Source organism: Aulostomus chinensis, chromosome 10 (genome assembly GCF_037954235.1).
Source record: "Aulostomus chinensis isolate RoL2024-O1b breed Wild chromosome 10, RoL_Achi_v1.0, whole genome shotgun sequence".
Classification (NCBI taxonomy): Eukaryota; Metazoa; Chordata; class Actinopteri; order Syngnathiformes; family Aulostomidae; genus Aulostomus; species Aulostomus chinensis.
This window is the reverse complement of record NC_141329.1, coordinates 27,962,131-27,987,885: the sequence shown is the minus strand read 5'-3', so window position 1 is coordinate 27,987,885 and position 25,755 is coordinate 27,962,131. Positions and strand designations below refer to the sequence as shown.

The window sequence follows — 25,755 nt, the reverse complement described above, 5'->3', positions numbered from 1 at the left end:
TCTCTGTGATGGACTGGTGACCTGACCAGGGTGACCCCGCCTCTCGCCCACTGCCTGCTGGGATAGGCTCCATCTCCCCGTGATCCCTCAGCAGGACACGCAGCGTAGTCAAGGGATGGACGCATGCCACATACAGTCAGGACTGTAAAGGCTTCGATGGCAAAACCGTGATTCTGAATAATAATGACAACAATAATAATAATCGTAACGATCACATGATTATGAGTACGACTGATCCTGATCGTCATCATAACAGGCACACATAATCTTGATCCGTTGTGATTGTACCAAATATTCACATTATTTCTGCAAATGAAGCATTTATGTGAGTTTCATCACAATAAACAACAACAAAACAACAAGCCTTGAGAAAAATAAACACAAAACTACTAGGAGCACAGTGGTCCTGCTCCCGGTCGCCTCTGTCACTCTCTCTGGCTCTCTGAGCGTTTTCCAGTAATCGGACTCTGCTTTCGGATGAGCACATGACCCATGAATCTATAATGAAAACTGCTCGCTGCTGCAGAGCTGCTCTCCCCACATTTTATTACTATATATTATTACAATGGCGCATCATCAGTCAGCCAAATTCCCCACATGATAGATACGTACACACACACACACACACACACACACACACACACACACACACACACACACACACACACACACACACACTTACTTTCCGGTGTTTGATACAGAAGTAACGGCACACAGTAATTAGCTGAATGACTCGCAATTGTCCAGAAATTCTGCGAGACTTCACATCTTTCTCTGAAGCCTCTCTGTTCTCACGAGACAACGGAGTGTAACACAGACTTTGTTGTGAAAAACAAACTCTTACAGAGGTGACACGATGATTGCCTTGTAGTCAGATACGACCTATTCCTTCTTCACCATAAGCCAAGTCTCTGAGAGGAGGCTGCACTGCGTTTTCCTCCATAATCCAGCTCTCTGACAAGCATTCAGCCAGTACACACCTAAATTACAAAGGGACGATTAGGTTACCTTTTAGTCTGATAATACTTGCATATCTAAACAATGTCCAAGTCAGCGTACACACCCAGATAACAACAAGCGCACCGCTGTTGCCGTTCTCTCTGCTCCCACCTGGGAGTTGAATTTCCGCCGTGGAGGACGGAGACACTCCAGCACAGCACCACAACAGTTCCTATGACTGGGATGCAGGTACGGCCACATTAAGCCTCCGCGATTCATCCACATCCATTTAGAATTACAATTTTAAGCTTCCAATATTTATAAAAACAAAACATTTGAGAGAATATTTCTTTTTGTGACAGAGGGCCAGAAAAAAAACAACACCCCAGACCCCCTGGCTAGTTAGCTTAGCTGCAACGAACTGCACTTCGATCCAAAGCCTGCATTAATAGAAAGGCCCCTCTGAGCTTCAAATATTTGTTGACGACTAGAAGTACTAAAGTCAATCAAGATGGACCAAAAGTAATTTTTCTCAACCAATCTTAACAAAACCACATATCCTTGAGCAATCAGGTATTTGTTAAGCTCAACTTCTGTGACTTTTTCATGGCTGGATGATCCATGTGTGTTTTGATGTACATACATGATCATTGATCATTTATTCGGTCAAAAAAAAAAAAAAAAAGTGCTCCACAAAAAGAGAATTGAAAATTGACCAAGCGGAGTGCAAACGATTCGAGGTGGAGCAGCTAAACTGAACATGGAGATGGTAACACAGCATCCAGGGCCATCCGTAGCATAAGAAGACACACAAATGTCCTTTAATTATCACCTCTGCTGCTCTCACGGGTCACACAGCGCTTGTGAGTGCAACTAAAATAAGGCCACGAGTCAGCGATGACTTCAGCGCGTCCCGAGGAGATGTGGCACTGAACTGCAGCTCTACTAATCACTAATGACTGAACACATCCGGATTCATGTCATCGCTGCAAGTTAGAGGTGTGAACACCACGGCCCAGAGTCAGCCCAGAGAGAACAGGACATGCTGCTGCTGCTGCTGCTGCTGCTGCTGCTGCTGCTGCTGCTGCTGCTGCTGGGAAAACGCTGGCTGACCCGCTTACATCCCAGTCCAGACTGGAGACAGGAGGCCGATGTGCCGTATTACCTCTTAATATAAGACAGATCCTATCAGAGGACAGAGGAAGGTTATGCTACTCCCTTCCCATTTCAAACCCCTCTGTAGTACTTTGTGCCCTTGACACCGACTTTGTTACGCTTTCAGTAAACGAGTTTAGTGCTTTGGTATTTGACACAAGAGCCAAATGTGTAAAACTCTTTTAATTAGTTTGGCAGGAGACTCAAATTTTAGCTTTGTTTCCATCAGCGGCAAGACGTCACAAAGCATGTATGACTTATACTTGACCTCCAGTAAACAAACACCTGCTATTAATCCTTGCAGAAAGTCTTTGGCTCCAGTCAGGAGTGCGATTGCTTGCTAACTTCGCACAGAAAGTCTTTGAATCTCATTATGGTTACGCTCAAACGCTATTGCTAACAGCTAGCTTTACACAGCATGGCTTTTCTGTCCCGCAGTGTCTCAGTCCCACACGACTGTGAGTAGAATCCAGGCCTATGATTGGCTTGAGTCTGGCTGATGTCACACAGTGTATCAGGAACATAGATGAGTCTCTTGTTTTCAGAGCTCTGCTCCACATTACTTGATGAGTGGCAAAACTTGGAATGTTCTCCCCTTGACCCAGTTTGTGTTCACATAGAAACATCCTAGACAACCAAAATGCATCACTACAAACCACATGAGAGTGTTCACTTCCTGGTCACATGTCTCTGGAGCAAGACAGTGACTCCAGGAAGAGGTCCTGCGTATACCACTGGTGCATTTATCCATATTCATATTCAGTGGGACTGAGCAAGACTGGTGTGAAAATCCCTTCAGATGAGATATTTGGGAGCACATCCTGCCCCATCAGTTGATAAGTGAAACCAACTACACACCTATAACTATGAACAGTGAGGCACAAACATCCAACAGCAGCAACAATAAGCAAAAAGCATTTTTGAAGAGAAAGAGGACTTAAAAGATGGACCAGATTCATAGAACTGTTGCTCATAAATGCTACTAATAAGGATACAAACGTCCTGGGGAAATAGGAACTCCAGATAAATGCCAAGATACAAATCTGATCACCAAAAGAACTGGACGACGTACCAGTTGAGGGGTGCCGTTGGCTTTTAAAATACCCTGACTCCCCAAACCCTGATATGTAGTTGTCACTGGGGGGCAGTGCTAAAATCAATATCACATGAAACACGCTGAATACTTGGTATTCTACACACAGGGGTGTTTAATCTCACAAACTGATGCAAAGCCAGAATGACCCTGGAAGACTTAAGCTGAGAGACAGAAAAGCTTTGAAACTTTTGTACTCACCCTCTCAATTTTATCCAGCCATTCCTTATTCTGGGCCAGCTCAGCCATGAAGGCCTGGTGCTTCAGCCATTTCTTGTGAAGCTTCTGGGTCTCATCACGGCTGCTGTCCCTCGCCATCAGCATCTTCTCACATATCCAGTCCCCGAGCTGGACAGCAAGACAAACGAGAGAGAGAGAGAGAGAGAGAGAGAGAGAGAGAGAGAGAGAGACATGGTCACCCTTTCAACGTACCTTACATATACAGCATAAAGGTGCCAAAACTTACATCACATTTGAAAAAGTTTCAGATTCATAAAAACACAATTTCCTGAGGGACAACTGACTGCACAAGAGACACACATCAAAATCAACTGGCACAGATTTACTTATCAACATCTGTTAGGTGAAGAATGAATGAAAACAGGATGACGCCTCCTGTAGATGAATACACACCAAGTGGGAAACGCAAGGTCAAACACAGGCATGAATATTTGATGTCCCACATCCACCACATGTAGGCTGACACATGTGTGGCAACAAGCATGGCGTCAGGAGATCACATGTACACACACAACAACATCGGCAGCGGCAACACACACCCACACAGCCACCAACCCACACACCTTCACTCCTTATCCAAGAATAAAAGCTGCATATTTCTCCCGAACAGAGGCGAACAACTCACGTTTAGGCTGACAGCCGCAAATCAGGTCAGCATCGTCGTCGCTCAGGCATTTACACGCCTGCACTTTCGCTTGTCTCTCCAAACGCTACCGTACGGTGAGAAACTCTTTTACCAGCGGTGTTTAAGAGGAAAAGTCTGCAAGGTTGTGGCAGCTGCATGCAGCTGCTGATATCCGCATCCTCGCCGGTTTGCCGTCACACACATGCAGAAGATGCTCTCCACCGCAGAGCCAGATGGAGCCAGGAGACACGAAGATAGACGGCTAGTGGAAACACGAGGCAGCCACACAAAAAGATGTGCTGAGAGGACGGAAAACACCAGGCAGGAGCGTAAATAGCATCATTATTGAAGGATGGGGAGACTTCAAACTGAGGCTGCCCTATCTCTCCTCTATCAGCGGGGAGAGCGAGGAGGGGCGGGCCAGTGAGGAGCGAGCGGACAAGAATGACTGAGAGAAGAGAAAAAATCCTCCTCCCCAAAACAATAAAATGGCAGGCAGCCGAGCTGGTGCACAGACACCCCTCCCCAGCCTCGTATGTTCAGCAGGCAAGTGACCACGCAGGCTGGTTGGAGGAGAGATGGATTGGAGGAGGAGAGGGAGGAGCAAGATACTGGGATTTTTTTTGGGGAGGGGGGGTTGGGGGTGGATGCAGGCAGATCTTCCACTGTTAATGATGCAGTGATGGAGAGGGAACGTGGGCTTTAAATGGTGTCAAAGGATGGATGGGAAAGGAAAGCTGAGAAACGGAGACTGACGCACGGCGGTCTCCTCCAAACGTCCGAGCTCTCGGCTCGTCTACAGCTGCTCCAGGGTTACCCTTCCCCTCTCCATCTGAACGCTAAACCATCCCTCTATCGCTCTCTGCAGCAGGCAGCCGTCTCCAGCTTCCTGCTGCAGTGGCATCGCAGAGAGAAAAAAAAAGAGAGAGACACCAAAAAGAGGAGGAGGGCTGACGGAGGGGCAGCAGAGGATTGGACAGGATTCATCCTGAATGAACTGATTTCTGTATGTCCGTTGACTGGAGGTGTCCCAATCAGTAGAGGCAGGTAGGGACACGCTGGCTATCACAGGTAAACACACACACACACACACACACACACACACACCCATGAGTGTGTGCATGAATAAGGTTATGGAGGGTCACAGCCTGATGCCCCCCTAGAGACTGTACATGAATTGAATGAGGGAGGAGGAGGAAGAGGAGGAGGAGGAGGGGGGACGCAGAGAATGAATGAGAATGAATGGGGGGGGGTGTCTGACGTAAGAAGGGACAAAAGGGGGCAGAACAGAGGCAGGAGGAGGAGGAGGGAGAGAAATGAGGGCGAGAGTCATCAGACTGCTGGAGTCGCTTTCAATCCAAGGATCAAACACAGTGAACATCTGGATGAACCTTCACATCTGGAAAGGTTCTACCTCTTTGAGCGATTCAGACACTGGGGAACCAACAGCAACCGGTCCAACAGAAAACCCGTCAAGTGGAAATCAATTTTTTTATTTGTGTCCGATTTTGAAGTGATCGACTCGGCTGCCTCAGCACGGCGTATCAGGGTTGCCAGGGTTACCAGGAGTGGAGGACAGTGGTGTGTCCTGAGTCTTGTAGATGGGGGGAGTTCGTCCAAACGCAATCTAGATGGACTCAAGCTCTAACTTAGGACAGAGTTTACACCACCACTAATACTTATTTTTTCATAATTTCATCACTTTCCACAGGACGTCAGTTTGAGTGAACGCGACAGAGAGGAGGCGGAGGCAGCGGTGCGCAGACAACAACCATTCCAGTATATACTGGCTTCTGGCCCAGTTTGAGCTTTGGGCCTCCGAGGGAGAACGTTCAGGTCACCACGGTTTAACCCCTCGACGTAGCTCTCGCTACTTTACAGTGGAGTGAGTCACCGCTTCATCCAAATAAAAAAACAACAATTCCCAACATACAGATGTGCTGCTCAATTATTCCCAGTATTCCAGCGTGTTCCAGTCTCTTTTAAGTAGCGGCCTAATTATAATTACAGCTCTGCTTCATTTGCTTCTATTAGTGAGACTGACATGTCACAGAGTGGATTATTGTAACTCTGACAACACAAATTAGGGCCCAACTGATGGAGGATTTTTGACAATGAGAAATTAAATATAATTTGGGCAAAACAACGTTGCCGACATCAAAAACCGATCTCCGTGTTCTTCTTCAGCTTTTTTAAGGTATGCTGCCTCTGAGGGTACAAATGATTAAATCCAGTACCCAGGTGCATTAAGGACACTGCAGATACTATAAAGAAGACTTATAGAGAAGACAAAAGGTCACGAATGGATTCTCACATCTTGAGAACACATCGATTTGACTCAATATCAGCTCACACTGGTCCAAGACATCAATCTTAACATCTGACCAGCAAGTTGTTAGACAGAGAGGCACCAGAACCGGCCTCCGAGAACACAAGTGCCTGGGGGGAGGGTTCTTTTATTTTAGATTACTCAGCGTACAGCTGGATAAAGAAGACATGGATTTTCATCCATCCAGACCAGAGCCAACAACTACAGAACCATGTGTACAACAACTAGTGTGAGAAATGTCTGTCTCAGTGTAAATGTGTCGCTGAGTGGAAGGTTGCTGAGACGCAGCGTCACTGGAGGACACACACACACACACACACGCACACACACACACACACACACGCACACACACACACACACACACTGTCAGGGGAAGGGGAAGACTCCTAATGCATTTACATATTAATATGAACCCTACTATAGACACATACACACTTACAGACATATGGAACCCACACACCAACACCCACACAAACTCACATACACAGTGAGATACACTCTTCCTCCTCTGAATTAGTGATGAGAGCAATGCTGCTGAATTATTCAGCAGAGCCAAAGAGAGAAAGTTGCTGAAACTAAACAAGGTTTTGGCCCACAAAGAAATCTCTGACTCTGCAGGTTGAGAGAGAACAAACTGCAGCAGCGAGCCGTGTGCAGCACAACTGGACATACATGAGACACAACAAGGGTTTAAGCCAGTGTATGTGTCAGGACACACAAATGTAGTACTAACAGTGAATAAAGTAATGACTTTAGCAAGCTAACAACCTCCTAAGTGGCCAAAAACGTCACGGAGGCATCCAGGACGCATAAAGTCAGCAGGGTGGAGTGTGGTTTCTGTTTTTTCCCTCTTCACCTGCTCCATGTCGTGTGCGTGCCTTGTAGAACTTGCTCTGTTCTGAGTTTGTCTCTGGAAATGCCTGCCGGACTGTGCCAGCATGTGAGGAGGGAAAAAATAACGGGCCAGCCTCAAAAGAAAACGGAGATAAATTGCACAGTCATAAACTTGCGTCATGTGACTAAAACGCTCTGTGACGCTGCTCGGGTTGATTATACTGACGATTGGTGGCAAAGCCCAGCACGACACTCATGTCCTGGTGTATTTCATCCAGAAGCATTAATGTGACGTGATACAACTGTACATGGCAATTTTATGTAGAAAAGAACAACTAGGCTGACCCTCCCCGTTTGGACAAGTCAGAAAAGATCTGACATCCCAAGCAGAACCACAGAGGTTCTCTAACGGAGCTGTGAAGCCAGCTGTGACGTCGACGCTGCATCAAGAGATAGCGGCACCGCCTGAAAGGCTCTTGAGCGCCTCAGGCTTTGTGTGTCACGTTGTCATGATTTCTGTGGCTCGCGGCTCACTTTCTCAACAGACCCTCTTAACAGCGTAGGAGGTCAATCACCAAGGCCGGGTCACGGGCTTCTTACCTCGTGACAGTCCTGGAGAAACCTCTGGAGTTCCCACTGGTCGTTCAGTTTTTCCAGCCACTGCTGTGCCAGCTCTCTGTTCTGGTTTCCCCTGTGAGAGAGGAACAGGAGTTTGAGTAACAGTCTATTGTGTGTTTATGCTGAAAACCTTTACGAACGTTTCATCTTTATCCACCAGGTGGAGGGATTTCAGGAATCCAGAGCTTTCTGTCTGTATCCTGAACCATAATCACAGATCAAATTAGCAAACCAAAAAGGCAGAACAGACACATTTTACTGTTTGAGACACAGATTCTGAATGCTCATATACAACTTCTTCTTCTTCTTCTTCTTCTTTAGATATTATTGTCAGACGGATTCTTTTATTTGTTTCCTTTCTGAAAATAATTAAAACTGCATCGGATACCGTTCAGGTAGACGGTAACAGACATGGTATCAATACTGCTGACTACACTTGGAGCAGCTGGTCCACTTGATAAAAGTTGCTGCTGCCTAAAAGTAGCAATAATCGCATTTACTACTGTTAGCTAATAATACTGAGTAATATTTACCAAAGAATACAATTTTGAGATGATTTGTTACAGAAACTGGATGTTTAATATATGTTTTTATTTGTTTACATGGGAGAAAAACGTGTGCTTTCAGATAATTCATGTAAATTTAATCTAAAAACCATATGCTTCTTCCCATTGCTATTGTTGCACATCAAAAAAAACACCCCAACCCCCATCCAATACACACACACACACACACACACACCAACCCCCACCCACACACACCCACACACACACACACCAACAGCTCCCATCACACAGATTTCATGGTCAGGTGTCAGATGTGGACCAAACAGACGAGGCTCTGTTGTCTGTGGTTTACGTTCTGCTTTGTCCTCCTGAACTTTTGTGACTGTATTTTGCGGACAGCTGCTTAGATGTTTGCCCTCATAATCAGTTAAATGGTCCTGCGGGACTGAAGAGTGCAGCGGATTTCTACCTTCTGAAGGTTTAGCAGCAACAAACCCGAGGCATTTGGAAAAGTTTAATGCTAAACATTTAATACTGAGGTTGGAGTATTGGCTGAGAGTAAAGGCAATAATAGCCAAATAGATATCTAGCGCTACACAAATAGGGCTCCAAATAATAAAAGGTGATGTCACGACACTTTACAAACAGAGTAGGTCTTTTTTACTTCATGTGAAACTCTTTTATACTGGAATTCCACTGGACTGTACCTTTCCACTTCTTGCTGTAACTGTAAAGGACTTTATAACTTTGTTTCAAAAGGTGCTACACGAATAAAGTTCATCGTTATTGTAAAGAAATTTAATGGAAACGTTCTTTTTAGATATGGAAACATCTCTTTAGTCTCTTGTATGTAAAATTATTCCACACATTAAAAACATAACTTAAGATTGATATAAAAGTGGGTGGGTCTAGAACAGCGAGGGCCAACATGCTTGTCGACTGAATTCTCACTGGTACCTGTTGGCGAGGGTGTCAATCCGCTCCCTGATGCGGTCGGAGTAGATATTGTTCTGGCTGATCAGACTCTCTCCAGCCTCGATCACCGCCTTGATCCTGTGCAGGTTGAGCTCCATGGTGGTGGTGAAGTCCTTATGTTTCTTTATGGCGGTCTCTACCGTTTCCACCGTGGTGGGCAGCTCAACATGAGCGAGGGCGGACTCCTACAGGATGACGGTGGAAGCAGGAAGGGAGTTTCTTAGTTCAGAATCTGATGAGGAATCACGAGGTTATAAAACAACCCAAGAAGTAAAATGGTAAGAGGCCACCACGCTCTGGAAGACATTAAAGCAGGCACTAACGTGATTAGAACGATGTTTGACTTTAGATCTTTCAACTCTGCAAGGTAAACAAGCATTGCTCTGCTTGCTATTTGTTCTTTAAAACTACCAAATGTCTCAGGATACAGAGTAAATAAACTAACTATGCTATGCTACACAGCTTATCCACCATCAGTCGTTGTGCGAAGCTAACTAGCTGTCTCTGTAGGCTGGGTTACTGCTTTCCTCATGGGAGGATGCATGCACCAATTGTGATGTCTTAGCGGCTGTGCGAAGGCTCCGCAGGTCGTCACCACGCCTGGTCGAGTGCCTATGGATTTCTGTAACCCCAAACGCAACCCTGGCCCCACCTGGCCCACGTGGTCACTGCGACACACAGGGTGCACTCGCAGCCATGAACATTACAGGACTTGCGCCTCCTCGCAGCCACTATTTTGTATATAGCTTGTTAATTAGTCACTGGGATGCATTCTTTCAACTTTAAATTTGTGTGTGTGTGTGTGTGTGTGTGTATTTACAACAATTACACATTTGGCTTCTTTCACCAACATACACATGTTCATCTGCAGTTCATCCAGCCTGTTACAACGTTAAAACACTCTAATGTGCGACCACGTGTGGGACATGTTGATCATAAACGCCTGAGCGAGCGCCGTGATATCACTTTTGTCACGCGTGGCCTCGTGCAAGGAACAATGTGGTGCCCATAAACGACTTGTGGGTCTCGTTTCCCACCTGGTTGTTGATGAAGGACTCGGCCTGTTTGACGTCTCGCAAGAACAGATGGAAGATGTGAGCCTGGACCAGAACCTCTCTCCTGCTCTCCCACATCTCCAGCAGCTTGTTCCAGCCCACATCCAGTTTCTGCAGCCATTGCTGAAGGGCAGCCTGAGGGAGAGGAGCCTCCTCGGACTCCAGTAGCTCGTTCATGGCCTGCAGGCGCTCGTAGTCTTCCTCATACCTGCGGGGAGGACCACAGAGACCCCAACAACCCTTTTAGGAAGGTAAGGAGGGGCTGAATCCCCTATGTACCCCCTGAAGGCCATAACTGAAGAGGAAAATAAAATCTAATCGGACCAATAATAATATTAAATTTATGCTTGCATTCGTTTTGCAATCAAAACTCATAGGTTTTCAAAAGTCATGTCTGCATCTCCTTGTTCATCCCTCAGAGTTTGACTGACACCTGGAAAATTCAGTGCCATCCCATAAGGTTCGAAAGGATGAGCCAGAGATATGAGTGAGGATAAATCTCAGCTCGTAGAACCTGGGGGCTAATGTAATTGATTCCCTGTTGCTATAGTTACAAACAGCAAGCGCATTAATTAAGAAGGTGAACAGACAGTTTGTCTGGAACAACGTAGCTGATGTCTGTAAGTCAGGAATGAATGGACACCCAGGAGCCAGTCAGACCCCAATCATGGTATCAAGGCAAGATAAAGATGAAATGTCCTGTGTTGTCCTCGCGTAGCTCACCGTCCTATCTCCTCCTTCAGAGCAGCGTGTTTGTTGATGAGTCTCTCGGCTTCCTCCAGGTCATTGGGCAGCTGGTCGGAGGCGGCAGCCGTCTGTGTTTGAACCAACCAGGTGAGGAATGAGTCCAGGTCCTGGCAGGCAGGGAAGAACCAGAATCAGGACCACTAAATGTCGCAAAGGATGCTGGGGTATGACGGCTGAGTCATGAACCTGCCCTGTGTACCTGTATGAAGCTCTGTAGCCTGCTGGCCACCATCAGCGAGTCCTCGCAGCCCTGCAAGGTTCGTTTGAGCTCCTCCCACTCCACACTGATTCCATCGAATGGCACCAGAACCTCCATGGTTCGACTTGTGTGGACAGTGGCCAAATGCTCCGCCTCCTCCTGCATTGACAAAAAGAGGGTGCTCAGGGGTTGGTCGCTCTACTCAAAACAATTTCCCACTAAATATAAAAATAAAGTGCAAAATATGCTGGTTTTGTTTGTAATAGTGTCCAAAGGAAAAAAAGCAAAAATAAAAAGACCCTGACATCAGATACGGTTTTGCTGATGGAAACTATCTGAACATCAGTGTCTCGATGGACAACTGAAACCTTATAATGATCCCAAAAAGTATCATTTGCCTTCAAGTGTTCTAAAATTGGTACCTTGAGCCCACCAAGCCCTTTTTTCCACCACTGCATCACATCTTTGTGACTCCAGAATGTAGAGAGAGCCAGCCGGCTTGAAGCTAATGGTAGCCTATAGCAACCAACTGAAACTGTCCAAAAATGTCTGCTTCCGAACCCTGACCCTGATACTACGACTGGATAAAGACAATCTGGATTATACTGGATGATGAGTTTTAGAGTTTGTAAATGGAGACATTTTTTTCAGACAGTTTTATTGCTGTTTGTGGTTGGCAGCGATGGAGCACGATTAGCTTCAAGCTAAATATGCATGGCTGGCTCTTTCTGCATTCAGAAGTCGAAATGAAGTACTGATAAAAAAAAGGCTCATTGTGAGCTCAAGACAAGCATTTGTAAGTACTTGAAATTTATATACTTTTTGGATGAAGTATCATTTTTAAATATCATCTTTGTATCGTCACTGTTCCCATCAAGCCCCACCTGCAGATGCAGCAGCTTGGGCTCCAGGACGGACAAGGCCCCCTCCATGGTGGACAGACGTCTCTGCAGAGCCATGACTCCTCCTAGGTCACTGCCCATGTACTGTGTGGCGTCGATGGCTTTCCTTTTGTCCTGGATCTGGGACTTGATCTCAGCACATTCCAGGAGGTAGTTCTGCAGGCGCAACATGGAGTCCAGCTGATCCTTCTTCTGCTCCACCAGCTCCACAATGCTGTTCCACCTGGTGTGACATGCAAACACGCAGCTTAGAGTAATGCTCCCTGATGTGAGGACAATATAATACGTCACCACCTGCTCCCTAACGCCTGTGCACAGACGTCTCTGTGCTAGAATCAGTGAGGTTTTGTCTGGACTCAAAGTCACATTGGACTCCATGTTATGACGACCTGGTCTGAACTGTTTCATCGTATTTGTTCCAGGCCTGGTCTGCTTTACCACAGCTTCATTCAATATGTTCTCCTGATTCTGCTCCAGACCAGCAGGTCTCAGCACACACCCATTTAGCCAAGACACACACACACACACACACACACACACACACACACACACACACACACACACACACATGAAGATCCTGTGACTGTAATGAGGTAATGGCAGAGTTGCTGTGAGGCAGACAGAGCACCCAGCAGGCCGGCAGGAAAACAGCTCGATGACAGTGACCTCAGAGCGGCACGAGTCAACTTTGAGATGCAACAGTCGGGGTGGGGGGTGGGGGTCAGGTTGGGGTGGCTACATCTATTAAAGCTGTTGCCATTTACTAAATAAGGCGCCACCACATTTTCCTAATTTCAAATTGTGTAAAATGTTGTTAATTCTGATTTTCAATGTCGCTCATAGTCCTGGAATCAGATGGGAAGAAATATAACATCATTCAAGAAAAATCAGAGTTCAGGGGAAAAACACTCAGAGTTGGGAAAAAATAAATTGAACGTTGTCTAACTCTGCCACTACCGGTCGGTATCTTTTAAGAGTTCCAATTTCTCCAAAATGAGGTCGCGTACAACATAAAAAGAGGCAGACTTCATCTCTAATGGTGAGAATGGAGCTGTTATGAACTTATTTTTTACATTTCGTTCATTTTCTTTCGAGGTTTCTTTTTGTTGTTGGTTGGAAAACAGCTTTCTAGAGCTTTGCAACCACTGATCTGGAGTCAGTCCTTCCTTTCTGAGCTGACTGCTGTGGGAAAGTAAAGATGTCTGAAGTCAGAAATCTCAGGTTGAAATTCTGACTTTCAAGTTGTCACACAGCAAAAACAAAGGTAGGATCTTTATTGTGTGGTTCGATTGAAAGCCGACGATGAAGCCGAGGTGACCTCATATCGCTGTTTAACAGAACTCAAGAGTGGCTGAAATCATGAAAATTACTCATTTATCAGGTTCCAGCTCTTGGAAAGTAGAAAAAAACAGTAAAATTCCACCAAAAACTACTAAAAACAAAATTTTAAATATCAGAGGAGAGTCGAAGACACCAGTGTTTATTTTTATGCTTGTTTTATTCTGTGCTTTGGGCTGTCTCCTACATGACCGAGGTAGCCAGCACAGATGGCAGCCCTGAGACCGCTACTTCATGCCAAGGTCATAAGACTCATGGGCACCCAGCCGCGGTGGCGCTGCTGCCAGGTGGAACGGTGGCCAGTGAGTATGGCTGCGATGGATAAAAAAAAAAAAACAACACAGATCCAATCACAGGCGAGTAAATAATAACTCTGCCAAAGGCAGACGTGACGCCTATCCCACTGGGACGCTGACTGACAGGACGCACTTGGCCTTTAAAGATGACAATTTTGGTTTGTTTCCAATCAACTGCACCAACTGGTTTTATTTCACAGCTTGAAGAATTAAACTAGTTTCAGTACCTGGAGTTGAGGTGGTCTTGACAACCTCTGACCTCTGTAGAGGAGGGATGACCTCCATCCAGGAGCTGCTGGACGATCTGGTTGACGTCCAGGATCCGTCCCATCAGGCTGTTCATCTCCTGGTCCAGGGACTCAAACCTAAACAAAGAGGCATTTACAGCAAGCAGCTTTGTCCATGTTTGCGTTTCAGTCCGATCCAGAAAAAAAATGGTAGAGGCACGAACTCATTAACCCAAATGTGCTGGACCAAAAGAGACCATTTGAAGAACAAGATGAGGGTCCACACCGCCAACTAACAGGTAACATGCAAAGTCGCCAACTTTAAGTGACACTTCATCCTAAATGTGTGTGTTTTTTACTTACTTACGAAGTTGCCTTGACCCCCCCTCCCCCCGTACAATATACAAAAATGCAGCTCTGAGTAAACCTCTGCAAACAGAGTAATGTGTCACCTGTTCCCCACTGGTCTCCGCCCCCTCACCTGTGTGCCACCACCTCCACATCCTCCAGCCTCTCTGGGATCTCCATCTTGTCCAGCCACTGCTCCTTCTCATCAATCCACAGCTCACAAGCGTTGACCTCACTGAACATGCGGTAGACGGCCAGTGCGTCATGAAGCCACTGCTGCCTGAGCACCCCCACCTCCACCACCTCGGTATAAAGCTGCTCCACCTCCCCCATACGCACCTGAACCTCCTGCAAGAAGGAGAAGAAGAGGTCAATTCGATAAGTAGAAGGATAAAAGAATTTAACATTCATCTAGCATCAACCGCTGCTCTCCACTCACCTTTTGTTCACGGTACTGCAGAGGCAGCGCCACCATGTGTTTGCGCACTGCTACGACATGCATGCGATGTTTGTCTATGGCCTCGGTGACACCTTTGTGTTTCTTCAGAAGGGATTGTGTAGAGTACTCATCGTGCCCAAAGTCTTCACTGGAGACCAGCCGGTAAGCGTCCTGCAGCCACGCTACCAAGTCATCTGTCTCTGTAGAGAACTGAAAAAAGTTCAGCGCCTCCTGCAGGTGGCTGAGGCGCTGCGCCGCCTGGTCCTCCAGATGCTTCCACTCGCTTTTCACATCCATGATCCGCTCCTGGATCCCTGCAGTGCCAAAGCTCTTCTCACTCAGGATCTGCTTTCCTTGCTTCATTGTATTCTGGAGGAGACGAGGAGGTAGACAACATTATTCTCAATTAATTTACAATAGTTTGGTCATAGATTGTCTCTAGTGTGTACTGCGAATGAGTGCACAGACACACACACACACACACACACACACACCTGCAGCAGTGACCGGTGAGCCAGCAGTTCTCCGGCTAGTGTCTTGTGTTTCTGCAATAATCTCAACACACTGCTCAGGTCCTTCCCATAACCCTGAGCTCCCAGGATGGAGCTCTTCTCCCTGATCCACGCCTCTGACTCCTCCAGTTCCTTGTAAGTTGGAGACACAGTTTAACTTCTTCAATAGTTTTTAAGGATAACCTGCAGCAAAACCCTCCTTGTGTAATACAGTCGTACAGAATCACATTCAACGCTCTGGTCGAGGCACATCCTTAAATGTCTCATATTTCTGCAACTTTCCGGTTTGCAAAACCTAACAGGAGTCGCCTCCTGCTTCCTCCTACCTGAAAGAAGGCCCACAGTTGTCTCGACTCCTCCAGCTCAGCACGTCTTTTAGCGGCTAACTGTTTTAGCTCCTCCAGACATGAAGAGACGTGGTTGACGCGGTTACAGATCACTTGTGGATCACATGGCTGGTAACCTGGGATATAAATTTGACAATTAGATCAACCATAAATAAGGACTTGGAACCCTTAGCGGTCATCACGTGGTTGTACTCTGTGCTACTCCAGTATAGCTCAAAATAAAAAGATCAAATTACTTCTATCAGGTTGCCAAATCAATGCTCCAATTGTCTCAAGGTCAAAGACATCTTTCCATGATGAGAGTGAAATCGATACTGGATCATTGCTTCTCGCTTTCATCCCGTCAGCCCATGACAGATAAAACACACTAAGAAAAGGTTAGGAAATAATTGTTCCCATTTCATTTATTTTGCTTTTAATGGCAAACTCTTAAAATCGCATCTTTTCCGCGTCGACTAGCTCTAAATAATATCCATCATATCCTACGGGTTAATAATTTCCTGATAGTTTTATTTCTGAAAACTGGAAATCTCAGTGCAAAATCTGTAAAAATTCAAAGTCTCTTCTCAGGCAATGAAAACTAAAGGTCAAAAGCCACCTGTGGGGTCAAAGGGCTTCTTTTCTTTGAAATTTTGCTAATTCCGATTGATAATCATTTTCTGAAGCTACAAACAAAAACCAGGTATTGATTGAGAAAAATCTGACATTCCTTAACAAATCATGTGAACACAAAAATGTGCACGATTTCATTAAAACTGGTGTCATTTCAAATGTTGCCAAATCATAAATGTCTGCACGGTTTATTGAAACTGATGGAGACCAACAGTCACAAAATAAAAATCGTGCAAGTATTCTGCTAAAATGCAGGCTGGCAGATGGGACAAACTCAAACACAGTTAGCTAGTTTGAACGGGGTTTCAAATGTAAACAGTTTCATCCATCCATGGGTGGATAGTGGTGGGGGTGGAGCCTATCCCAGCAGCCTTCCCCCTGGACAGGTCACCAGTCCATGGCAGGGCCAACACATAGAGACAGACAACCATTGGCTCTCCCAGCCACGCCTACGGTCAATTTAGAGTCTGGATGAACCTGGTCCCTCTTGATGTCTTTGGACTGTGGAGGAAGCTGGAGTACCAGAGAGAACCCAGCAGGAACAGGGAGAACATGGAGACTCCACACAGAAAGACCCCGTGCTGCAGCCGGGGCTCCACCCACAACCTTCTTGCTGGGGGCCACAGGGAGGACCACTGCTCCACCGGGCCGCCCTATCTCAATATGTATTTTTCCAAAATGGCAAACACTTTCTGGCCCTCATTTCCCTTTTGAAAACTGTCAAAGCACGGTAGTTTCTTTTTGTGGTTATTTTGTACCCAGCCATGCTCACTTATTACTAAAATGGACAGAAGTCATCCAGCTCGAGGGTCAGAAGGTTTCAACGCTCGACATAATAAAGCAGTACACGTGACTAAAGCTACACACAATGAATATATGTCTGAGGTATTTGTGTACCTTCTATGGTGGTGAATTTGAGCGCAGCAGCGTTGAGCGTCTCGACCCTCTCAGCCTGCACGCCGATATCGGCTTCCTGCAGGCTGTGTTTCTGCAGCAAGTCGTCCACTTCCAGAAGATGCTTCCCGAAGTCCTTCGACAGCAGCTGGACCTGAGAGGGGGATGGACACGGAGGGAGAGGGAAACAGACCCATCACGGAATATCAGCTCATCTTTTTTATAGTTGCAGTTCTACCTGTGGTTCTCCCTATTCTCTTGATGTTCTTTTTTTTCCAAAAAAAATGTTCAGGATGGTCCAATCTCCTCTTTTCCCATCCACAAACCTTCCAGTACCTGTGTGTCCTCCATCCAGTCGATCATGTAGACCATGTCCTGAAAAGTCTTCTGTAGGGCCAGATTCTTCTCCAGTCGGGTCCTTCTTCCAGCCACCAGCTCCTTGAGCAAACCCCACTGTCCCAGAATGTTCTCCTTGCGTGCCAAGATGCGACGGATGTCATAGTACCCTTCCACCTCCATCTCTGCAGCAAGTTCCACCACCACTCCAATTCTGTCTTCATACGAGGCAATGTCGGCCTCGATGGCCTCGTGTTTCTTCATGGCTGCCTCGACTGCTGGCAGGTCGTAGCCAAAATTGTCCTGTGAGGCCAAAGAAGGAAATTAAGAGGGAAACAGAGGTAAAGAGGGTTAGAGAAGAGAGTGCATTTTTTTTCATGCTAAGCAGTCAGGAGCAGCATTTTCTTGCTTCCTCACAAAATATGTTATGGGGTAAAGAACGTTCGTTTCCTAGCTGTATAAGCTGAGAGGAGCCGAGGGAATGGGCTCACATCACTCCCAACCATGTCTTAACATCACCTTGTTGACAGGCTCATATTGATTCGGTTCTCTTCGCGGAGATGATTACCACACCTGTGATACGAGTCTCTGGTTCTCGTTGAGCCAGGCTTGTCTCATTGTGGTTTTGTGATCGAAGCGCTGAGCCAGCAGCTCAAGCTTCTCCTGACGGATCAGCTCCTTACGCAGAGCCACGCCCCTCTCATGCTCCGCCTTCTCCAGCTTCTCCCACGCCTGGACAGGAAATGACACAAAACCAATCAACAGGGCTGGTATTTATAATTCTTTACTTCTTTAAGGTGAAATTCTATACATAAATCAAAAGCAACACAGCCGGTGGACGGACGACCTTGTTGATATCTGAGATGAGCTTTCCGTCATTAGGCACATAGGGTTTCTGGTTGTTGGCTCTCAGTTTGCTTTGGATAGTGAAGAGAAGGACTTCAAGATTCCCCTTCTCCTGGAACCTGAGTGAGAAACCAGAAAGCATTAATGGTGACGGTAACGTGTGACCCTGGTCGTCTTCCAACAGGCCATAAAGTCAGGAAGGTGTCCTCGTACTGCCCCGGCTACGGTGGGATTTCTTTCTCATTGTGTCCCACCGTCCTTTTACTGTCGTGAGCATTCCAGTGTTTATCAAAACACTCCTGTTCTTCAAAATCCTACTGAAAAATAACTCAAACTGGGTTTTAAACAGGCAACAAAAACAACAACACAAAAAACAGGCTGTAATATGGAAACAATGCAAACTGGAATATTAAAGCTGTGCGTCTTTGTGTCAAGCATGTCCACCAGAGGTTTGAGTAGGTGTTCCAGATATGAATGTTAAGTCCATGTAAATATTCCCCAAAGGTGACCTTATTTTACTATATTTGTGGGGTCTGAAACGTCTTGTGGAGAGCAAAATGTTTAGATGGCTGTCAGAGGAAAAACTTAGTTTTAGAGTTAGGTTTGGGGTCGGGATGGTTGAGGCTCAATCAAGGGGCTTGAGATTGAAGTAACAAGGATGTGTGCGTTTCCATGTAGGTCTGTATTTGCAAGTACAACTTTGGGAAAATATCTTCAATGGGCAGTTACATGGCTGCACCCCTGAGCTGAGCCTCAGGTCCAGCTTCTATGGCTCACACCTGACAGAGCAACTCATTATTTCACACTCAGCACTTGCCACAGACTTAAGTCAAGCCCAGCTCATTACGTTGGACGGTGTATGGCCTAAACAACAGTTCTAGTGCTGATGCTGAGCTCAGTGTTCCACATCAGGCCAAAATGTGCCTGCTAGCTGGGTGAGGAGCATGATAGTGGGTCTAGTGGGTCTAGGATAGATTTAGGATCCTGGCTGGAGTGCTGGATAAGTCGTAAGTCAACTGTTGGATTCTAATATTTGACACAAACACTCGACTCAAGCAGAGCCAGTCAGCTGGACATTCACCCGGAGTGTATCATCGTCTGAGAGAGCAAATGTGTGTTGATCTGTGTGTCATCCTGAGTGCCAGTGTACTTCCAGAGCCTATGGGGCCATGAGTGCAGCACTGGGCTCAGTAACACTGATCCTGATGACGCTGGACAAAAAGCTCAAGGCTCAGTGGCTGTGTTCCATTGTGTTTCGTCTGTTTGTATGAACACACAGTAAAAAAGAGTTGATGGACCTCTCCAACTCCTCGTTTCACCCCTAACGGGACTTTAAGCACATCTGAGCCGTATCAGAGGACTGTAAAAAAAACGAACTTTATTTGTACCCAGAGTATCGCCAGGGGGAGATTCCACATGGGAGGAATCACGCTGTTCCCCTCAGTTTCCCTCTCTCCCAAAGAGGCAAGAGGACACACACCCTCATGTGGCTTCACACCAGCATGCTTTTGTGTCTATATGCCCAGTATTGTTGAAAAACTGTAGGTGCTGTCATCAAAACCTACTTGATAGGCTTTTCTATGGTGCAGTAGGTGGTGAAGGCTTGTAGCTGCTGCTGAACTCCGGTCAATGAGTTGGCAAACTTCTGGTTACTGATGACCGCGATGGTTTTCTCGATCCAGTCCAGCAGGTCTGATGCCAGCGCCTCGTAGCGGTTGACGATCTTCTCTGCCTCGATACAGTTGTCTAACACCTGAGGTGAACCGACGCAGGAGGGACGGATCAGGAGAATGGGATGCACAGTAGGAAAAATTAAATGGATATTTTCAACACTGTGGTTTACAGTTTCTGAGCTGTCAAAGTGGCCGAGATTTTGGCATCTGTTACCTTTCCAACCCTCTTGCCCTCCACAATAAGAGCCTTCATCTTGGAGAAGTAGTGGTAGTAGGAGACCACGTAGGTGATGATGGACTTCTCGTCTGGGTTTTCTGTGTTCACATCTGCACATGAGGGGAGGTGATGGAGAGTAGAGGTGTTAACACCGGCTAGATCCAACAGCTGCACCCCCACACACGCAAGACAACCGGGGCATGAAAAGGAAACCAAATGTGTTAAACCCTGGACATGTTGGGATTGACCTCTTCCACTGAAACACTGATCATTCTCACAAGCTTTTGCATGATTACAATTCCTGCACCCAGAGCGCGATGCTCATTTAAGACGACAAACGGCATTCCTGCAAGTTTTCTGACCAAGTACAGCGCCCATTGTTAGGAGGGTCATTGGCTGTGTGATGTCACCAAACCGCCCTGATTAATCTCCCTTTGGTCCACACTGCACAGGCGGCCGGTGGACCCCCTGAACCCCGCAGATAGACATTACTATATGCAGTGTGGGGGACTCAATATTCTCACCCTCGGGGTCCAGGAGTTTGGTGAGGCCCAGGTGCTGCTCAGCGATGTTGAAGGCTTGCTGGAGGTTGTGTGTTGCATTGGATCTTGTCAGCTTGTGGAACTCTATTAGATCAGGTCTGGAGGGCGCAAGACCGTGAGATAAAAGTTATAATGAGGGGGCTTCAATCAAATAATTCCCTGTCATTATGTTGATATTTGTAGTTTTAAAATGGCGGCGTGCTGTGGCGGTGTGTTCAAAGACCAACCTGTGTCTGTGTATTAGTGCGTTGAAGGCAAGGCCGTCTCTCCAGCAGGTGGTAAAGTTCTGGATGTTGACCTCAGGGTACCTGAGGCACAGACAATTATTTTGTGACTTTACATGAAACCCAAATGTGACCAATTAACTAATTTACTAGCAATAACATACCACTTTGTATGTTGGTATCAAATTGCAGCTTACATACACTTCCTTCGATTTTTATTTCACTGCTCACCCTGCGGTCTTCATCTGGCACCAGAGCAGCAGCGCATCCTTGGCAGAGCGAGTTTCTCGGTTGTCCTCTGTCTCGATCTTGATCACCTGGATCTGAACAAGACCACGAAGCAGCAACAGTTCAGCTTGTGTGGGGGAACAACCAGGCAAAGGCCCTCTGTCTTTATGAGTGAGTGTCAACTCTGTGTTATATTTTATGTCTTCTACAGACCAACTCTGTGACACTAGCAGATTAATTCATTGCACTGGCTCACATGTGGGGGACTCAATGCTGCTGGGTGGGCCTCGGACCTCATGTCACGCATGATCATGTGTTCCATCACTCACACGTATCACTACCCTGTTAGACAGGAAGCGGGGGGGGGGGATGTCATAACGGCTCACAAGAAAAGACAACTTTTTTCAGTGTCTGCTGTGAACCTTATTTGGGGGTTCAGAACAAATTAATTGTTGGTGCGAGTGATGGCAGTGGTTCAAAAAGGTTGAGGAATGGGAGCAGAACCCATTCCCTGTGAGCCTTAGAGTCCTAAAAGCGAAAGAACCCAAGTGAGTGAGTGAGAGAGAGAGAGAGAGAGAGAGAGAGAGAGAGAGAGAGAGAGAGAGAGAGAGAGAGAGAGAGAGAGAGAACGAGAACGAGAAAGAGAAGATCATCAGCAAGGCCAAAACCCAGTCCTGTTATGACAGTCGTGTATCTGTCTGGCCACAGTATGAAAAATGTTAGGAATATGCTTGATTTTCAATTTAATGCTTCCTAAAGTGACTGAGACCTTCACAAATGCCACAGCAAACTTAAAGAAAGCGAGAACTAAAAATAATTCCTAGATCCATGCAAAAAGTTAAACGGATTCTTTCTTGGCTCGTGATTCTCCCCTCCACCAAGTTTCAAGAGAGTCAAGTAAACTTGCGGTGATCTTGCGAACGACGCCTGGAGCCGTACGCACCTGAGCGAGGGCGAGAGCAATGAGGAGTGGAGATGTTGAAGGAACACACTGGGCGTTTCAGCGCGCAGCGCCGTGACATCACCGGCCTAATGCCTGATGATAGGCGACAGTGACAGCCATTCAGCCAATCACATCACAGTGACATGATCCGAAGTAATTGGTGACATGACACCCTGGAATCAGCTGTTCCCCACAGGCACAACACTGCGCTCGCTCACACATACACTCACACACACACCTTCACAAAAAAAAAGTGCTCTTGCGTGTGTGTATGTGTAAAAAAACCACACCCTCATCCCCCTCCTCTTTCCCACTGGGTGGCTGTACAGAGGAGAGCAATTCCAAAATCTGTGACCACACCAAGTGAGTGCAGGGGAAGCACGCCGGCGCTCACGCTCCAGGATCCTCCTGGTTCCCACATTGTTCAGCTGTAGGAGACTCGCCAGCAGGGACAGCTGACGTGTCCCTCACACGCCTCACTCTCCTGGATGAAGTACTTCAACTGCAGGGGATAAGATCTCCAGTTTTTTAGCGGACAACATTCTTATGAGATTCTGAGATTTGGACATTGACTGGCTCATGCTGTTTCAAAGAGAGGACTGAGCTGATGGTACAGTGGCTCGAGCAGCAAGGGGGGAAGAAATGTTCAAAAGCACGTGGGGCTCCTCTGTGGCCATAATAGGAGGAGTGTGTAAAATTGTATTGCACCTGGTAGAATGGAACGACTTGGGGGTAGCCGGTAGAAGGCGTTCTCTGTTGTTGTTGTTGTTGTTGTTGTTGTTGTTGTGTTCTGTATTTTTATTTCCAGTGGAATGTTTGTTTTGTGCTGTCCACAGTTGTGTCTCGTACCGAGCCTGTCCTGAGTGGACGCGTCACGAGCAGCCTGGGTTAACTGAACGCCAACAAACATTTGTTCCTGACATTCTTCCCTTTGTCTTGTTCTACAGGATGCAGTCCATGTTTTCAGTTGTTAAAATGAAATAAAAGGAGAGGGGGGTGGGTGCAATGAACATGAAGTTCAGCAATATTTGTTCTGCTGAACTCTCAAAAAATATCAATTATAAATAACCTAGGAATTTAGTTCTGTTTAATCTTAGGTTCTAACACCCACATTCTTGCCTAAAAGAAGCTTAAATGTATATGAAGTGTAGGAGTACACCCACAGCAGCAGTGCTCCTCTCCTTTTCTCCTGGCAGAGAACATTCTGGATTCAACTCAAAGAACCTGATCGGTACCATCCAGTTTCAGGGTCCAGTCCTCACTGGCTCCCCCTGCTCTTTGTGACTCTTTTAGGAGTCGCAAAGAAGTAAAACGGGAGGGAGACACATTTTTTGTAAGCTTTAGAAACCTATTTGTGAGTACTTGGAGAGCAAAATACACACAACACTCCAACTGCAGTGCAAATAATAATACACACATGATCGTTTTAGAATTCATGTATGGTTCTGCAAGTACATTAGGGTCACCTCTCTCTTTGCCAGTCACTCCACTCTCTCTCTCTCTCTCTCGCTCTCTCTCTGTTACTGCAGTGGTTCAGCCCTACCTGCTGACTGGGCAAAGCAAACTCTCACTTTCACCACAGAGGAAAAGAGATGAGACGAACTGAGAGAAGGGACCACAGAGCCCCTCTGTCAAACCTCCAGTGCTTCTACAAGCTGCTGAAAGTACATTTATAGACCCTATCAATATAGGACACAAGCTGATATTCCAGTCCGTCAGTTATTGATAATTTATTTGTTTTTATAGAGTAACAAAGAAGTGTAAAATCAATCTCAGCTCTATCTTAACATGTAGCGTCTGCAGAAGGCAGCTCACGTATGTAAAATAAGAAGAGGGCGGGTGATGTGTTGATTCAATTAATAGCTTCTTTTGTTGGAGAACGTTCATGTCTGTCACATACTGGCTCGCACGGGGTCACTCAACACACCGCCGGCTAATTAAATGTGCTTTATTGTTGCTAGCTAAGTCTAGCATGACAATGCTGAGGCCCAGGGGACAGCTACGAGGCCACTGTGAATGCTACAGAAGGGTCTGGAAAGTGCTAAACAAGCATTCCGTGCTGAGGCCACCCTGTAGCACTGAAGCATAAGAAAAGAGGAGCCCTGGGCTTGTGCTGTACTTACATGGCAGGAACTGATCCTGTATCACTGCTGCTCTGCTGTCCAGTAATTCTGTATGTGAGCTTGTGTGATGTGCATGTGAGGATGTGAGGACAAGGGTGTGTGTCGGACTAAATAGGCAGGCAGATACCCTGAGAGGGTGTGTGTGTCCTTGAGAAGAGCAGACTGGAAGGCGACTGCTATCTCTGGGCAGCCGAGCCCCGAGTGACATTCAGGCTTTATCCAGCAAATGCTGCCACTGTCGCCGTCGCACACTGATGATGCGGCAGCAGATGTGACAGTCTCCCCCAAACAGAACCACCGGTGGCTCATCCTAAATGGAGCCGCTGCTGATTACAGCATCCTTCAGCTCCAGTGAGCAGCACAGTCACGGCGCAGCCTCTCGCTGCAGCTCATATTTAAGCCACCTGAACGATAGAGTGCTTTACGGCCTGCCCATACTTTCACATTTATGGAGATCTATCATGCTTATCTTTATTTGATGTCCTTTTGTTAAATGTACAATGCTAAAGTATCAGAAGAGTTGAGTCCCCGGTCTCAATGCTGTGATGCTGATACAGTGACACGTATCGGTTTGTCAAGGAGACACATTTTCAGCTGTACAACAACGTCACACTGGCAGAGTAAACCTTTTTGATGTGGCATATAAGTTCTCACATGTATGAGTGGTACAGCCCAAGGCTGGGCTGCACGAGGCTTCGTGTGGGTTTACCTGGAAGCGTAGGATGATGGTCCAGATGAGACCCAGGGTGAGGCGGTGGTTTCCATCCACAATGTCATGGGAACCGACATTTTCCAGATGGACCCTCTGTTCTTTGAGGAACTGGAGCGCTTTGTCAACGTTCTCCAGGCAATGGATCCGCATACGACCCCGTGTAGGCCTCGGCTGGGGGAGAACACGGGGCAACAGCAGATGACAAGAATGAAAGGTTTAAGGACAAATTGCTTCAAAAAATCCACAGAAAATAAAAGCAGAGAGAGATGGAGTAAAGGAAGTGAAGATGGAGAATGTAAAAAAAAAAAGATTCCACGTTTGTGGTTTGTTCGTGTGTGAGTTCTCACCAGCAGCTCCCCACTGAGGACCTCTAGCAGCCTGGTGAGCATGTAGCCATCCCGCAGGTCGTTATAGAGGTCAGATATGCGACAGGACACTCGGGCCAGATGAGAGTTAACCCACTTGGTGAAAGTCTTCTTCTGCACTGCATCTCGCTCATCTGAGAGGAATAAAGATTCAGATGAGATAGCTTTAGATTTTGTAATTAAACTGTAATGAGCAGAACAAAACTACGCTGAAAGAAAGTATCATGGTGCAGATTTGTAGAAGGTGATTCAAGCTTTCTTACATCTGTCCACAAGACAACAAGCAAACAAGTTCAACATTTGTCTGTTATTGTGG

General features: G+C 46.5%; 1 protein-coding gene across 4 annotated transcripts in view; it reads right to left on the bottom strand.

Annotated features, from left to right (window-relative positions):
- Positions 1–25,755, bottom strand: part of sptbn4b (spectrin, beta, non-erythrocytic 4b) — a 72,349-nt gene that overhangs the window by 23,849 nt on the left and 22,745 nt on the right. For all 4 annotated transcript variants that reach the window (XR_015118221.1, XR_015118222.1, XM_086216820.1 and 1 more), the window contains 23 exons: positions 25,422–25,573; positions 25,072–25,245; positions 21,300–21,391; positions 21,072–21,152; positions 20,827–20,942; positions 20,300–20,412; positions 19,978–20,165; positions 18,414–18,531; positions 18,140–18,298; positions 17,567–17,869; positions 17,234–17,384; positions 15,704–15,840; positions 15,360–15,509; positions 14,866–15,234; positions 14,560–14,774; positions 14,079–14,216; positions 12,200–12,440; positions 11,316–11,474; positions 11,093–11,223; positions 10,352–10,577; positions 9,297–9,499; positions 7,816–7,906; positions 3,389–3,535 (listed from right to left, as the gene is read on the bottom strand). Coding sequence is in view for 2 of the 4 variants with exons in the window: in XM_086216820.1 (XP_086072946.1) it covers positions 3,389–3,535; positions 7,816–7,906; positions 9,297–9,499; positions 10,352–10,577; positions 11,093–11,223; positions 11,316–11,474; positions 12,200–12,440; positions 14,079–14,216; positions 14,560–14,774; positions 14,866–15,234; positions 15,360–15,509; positions 15,704–15,840; positions 17,234–17,384; positions 17,567–17,869; positions 18,140–18,298; positions 18,414–18,531; positions 19,978–20,165; positions 20,300–20,412; positions 20,827–20,942; positions 21,072–21,152; positions 21,300–21,391; positions 25,072–25,245; positions 25,422–25,573 (3,854 nt within the window). In the remaining 2 variants the exon portion in view is untranslated. The remainder of the gene's footprint in view (positions 1–3,388; positions 3,536–7,815; positions 7,907–9,296; positions 9,500–10,351; positions 10,578–11,092; positions 11,224–11,315; positions 11,475–12,199; positions 12,441–14,078; positions 14,217–14,559; positions 14,775–14,865; positions 15,235–15,359; positions 15,510–15,703; positions 15,841–17,233; positions 17,385–17,566; positions 17,870–18,139; positions 18,299–18,413; positions 18,532–19,977; positions 20,166–20,299; positions 20,413–20,826; positions 20,943–21,071; positions 21,153–21,299; positions 21,392–25,071; positions 25,246–25,421; positions 25,574–25,755) is intronic.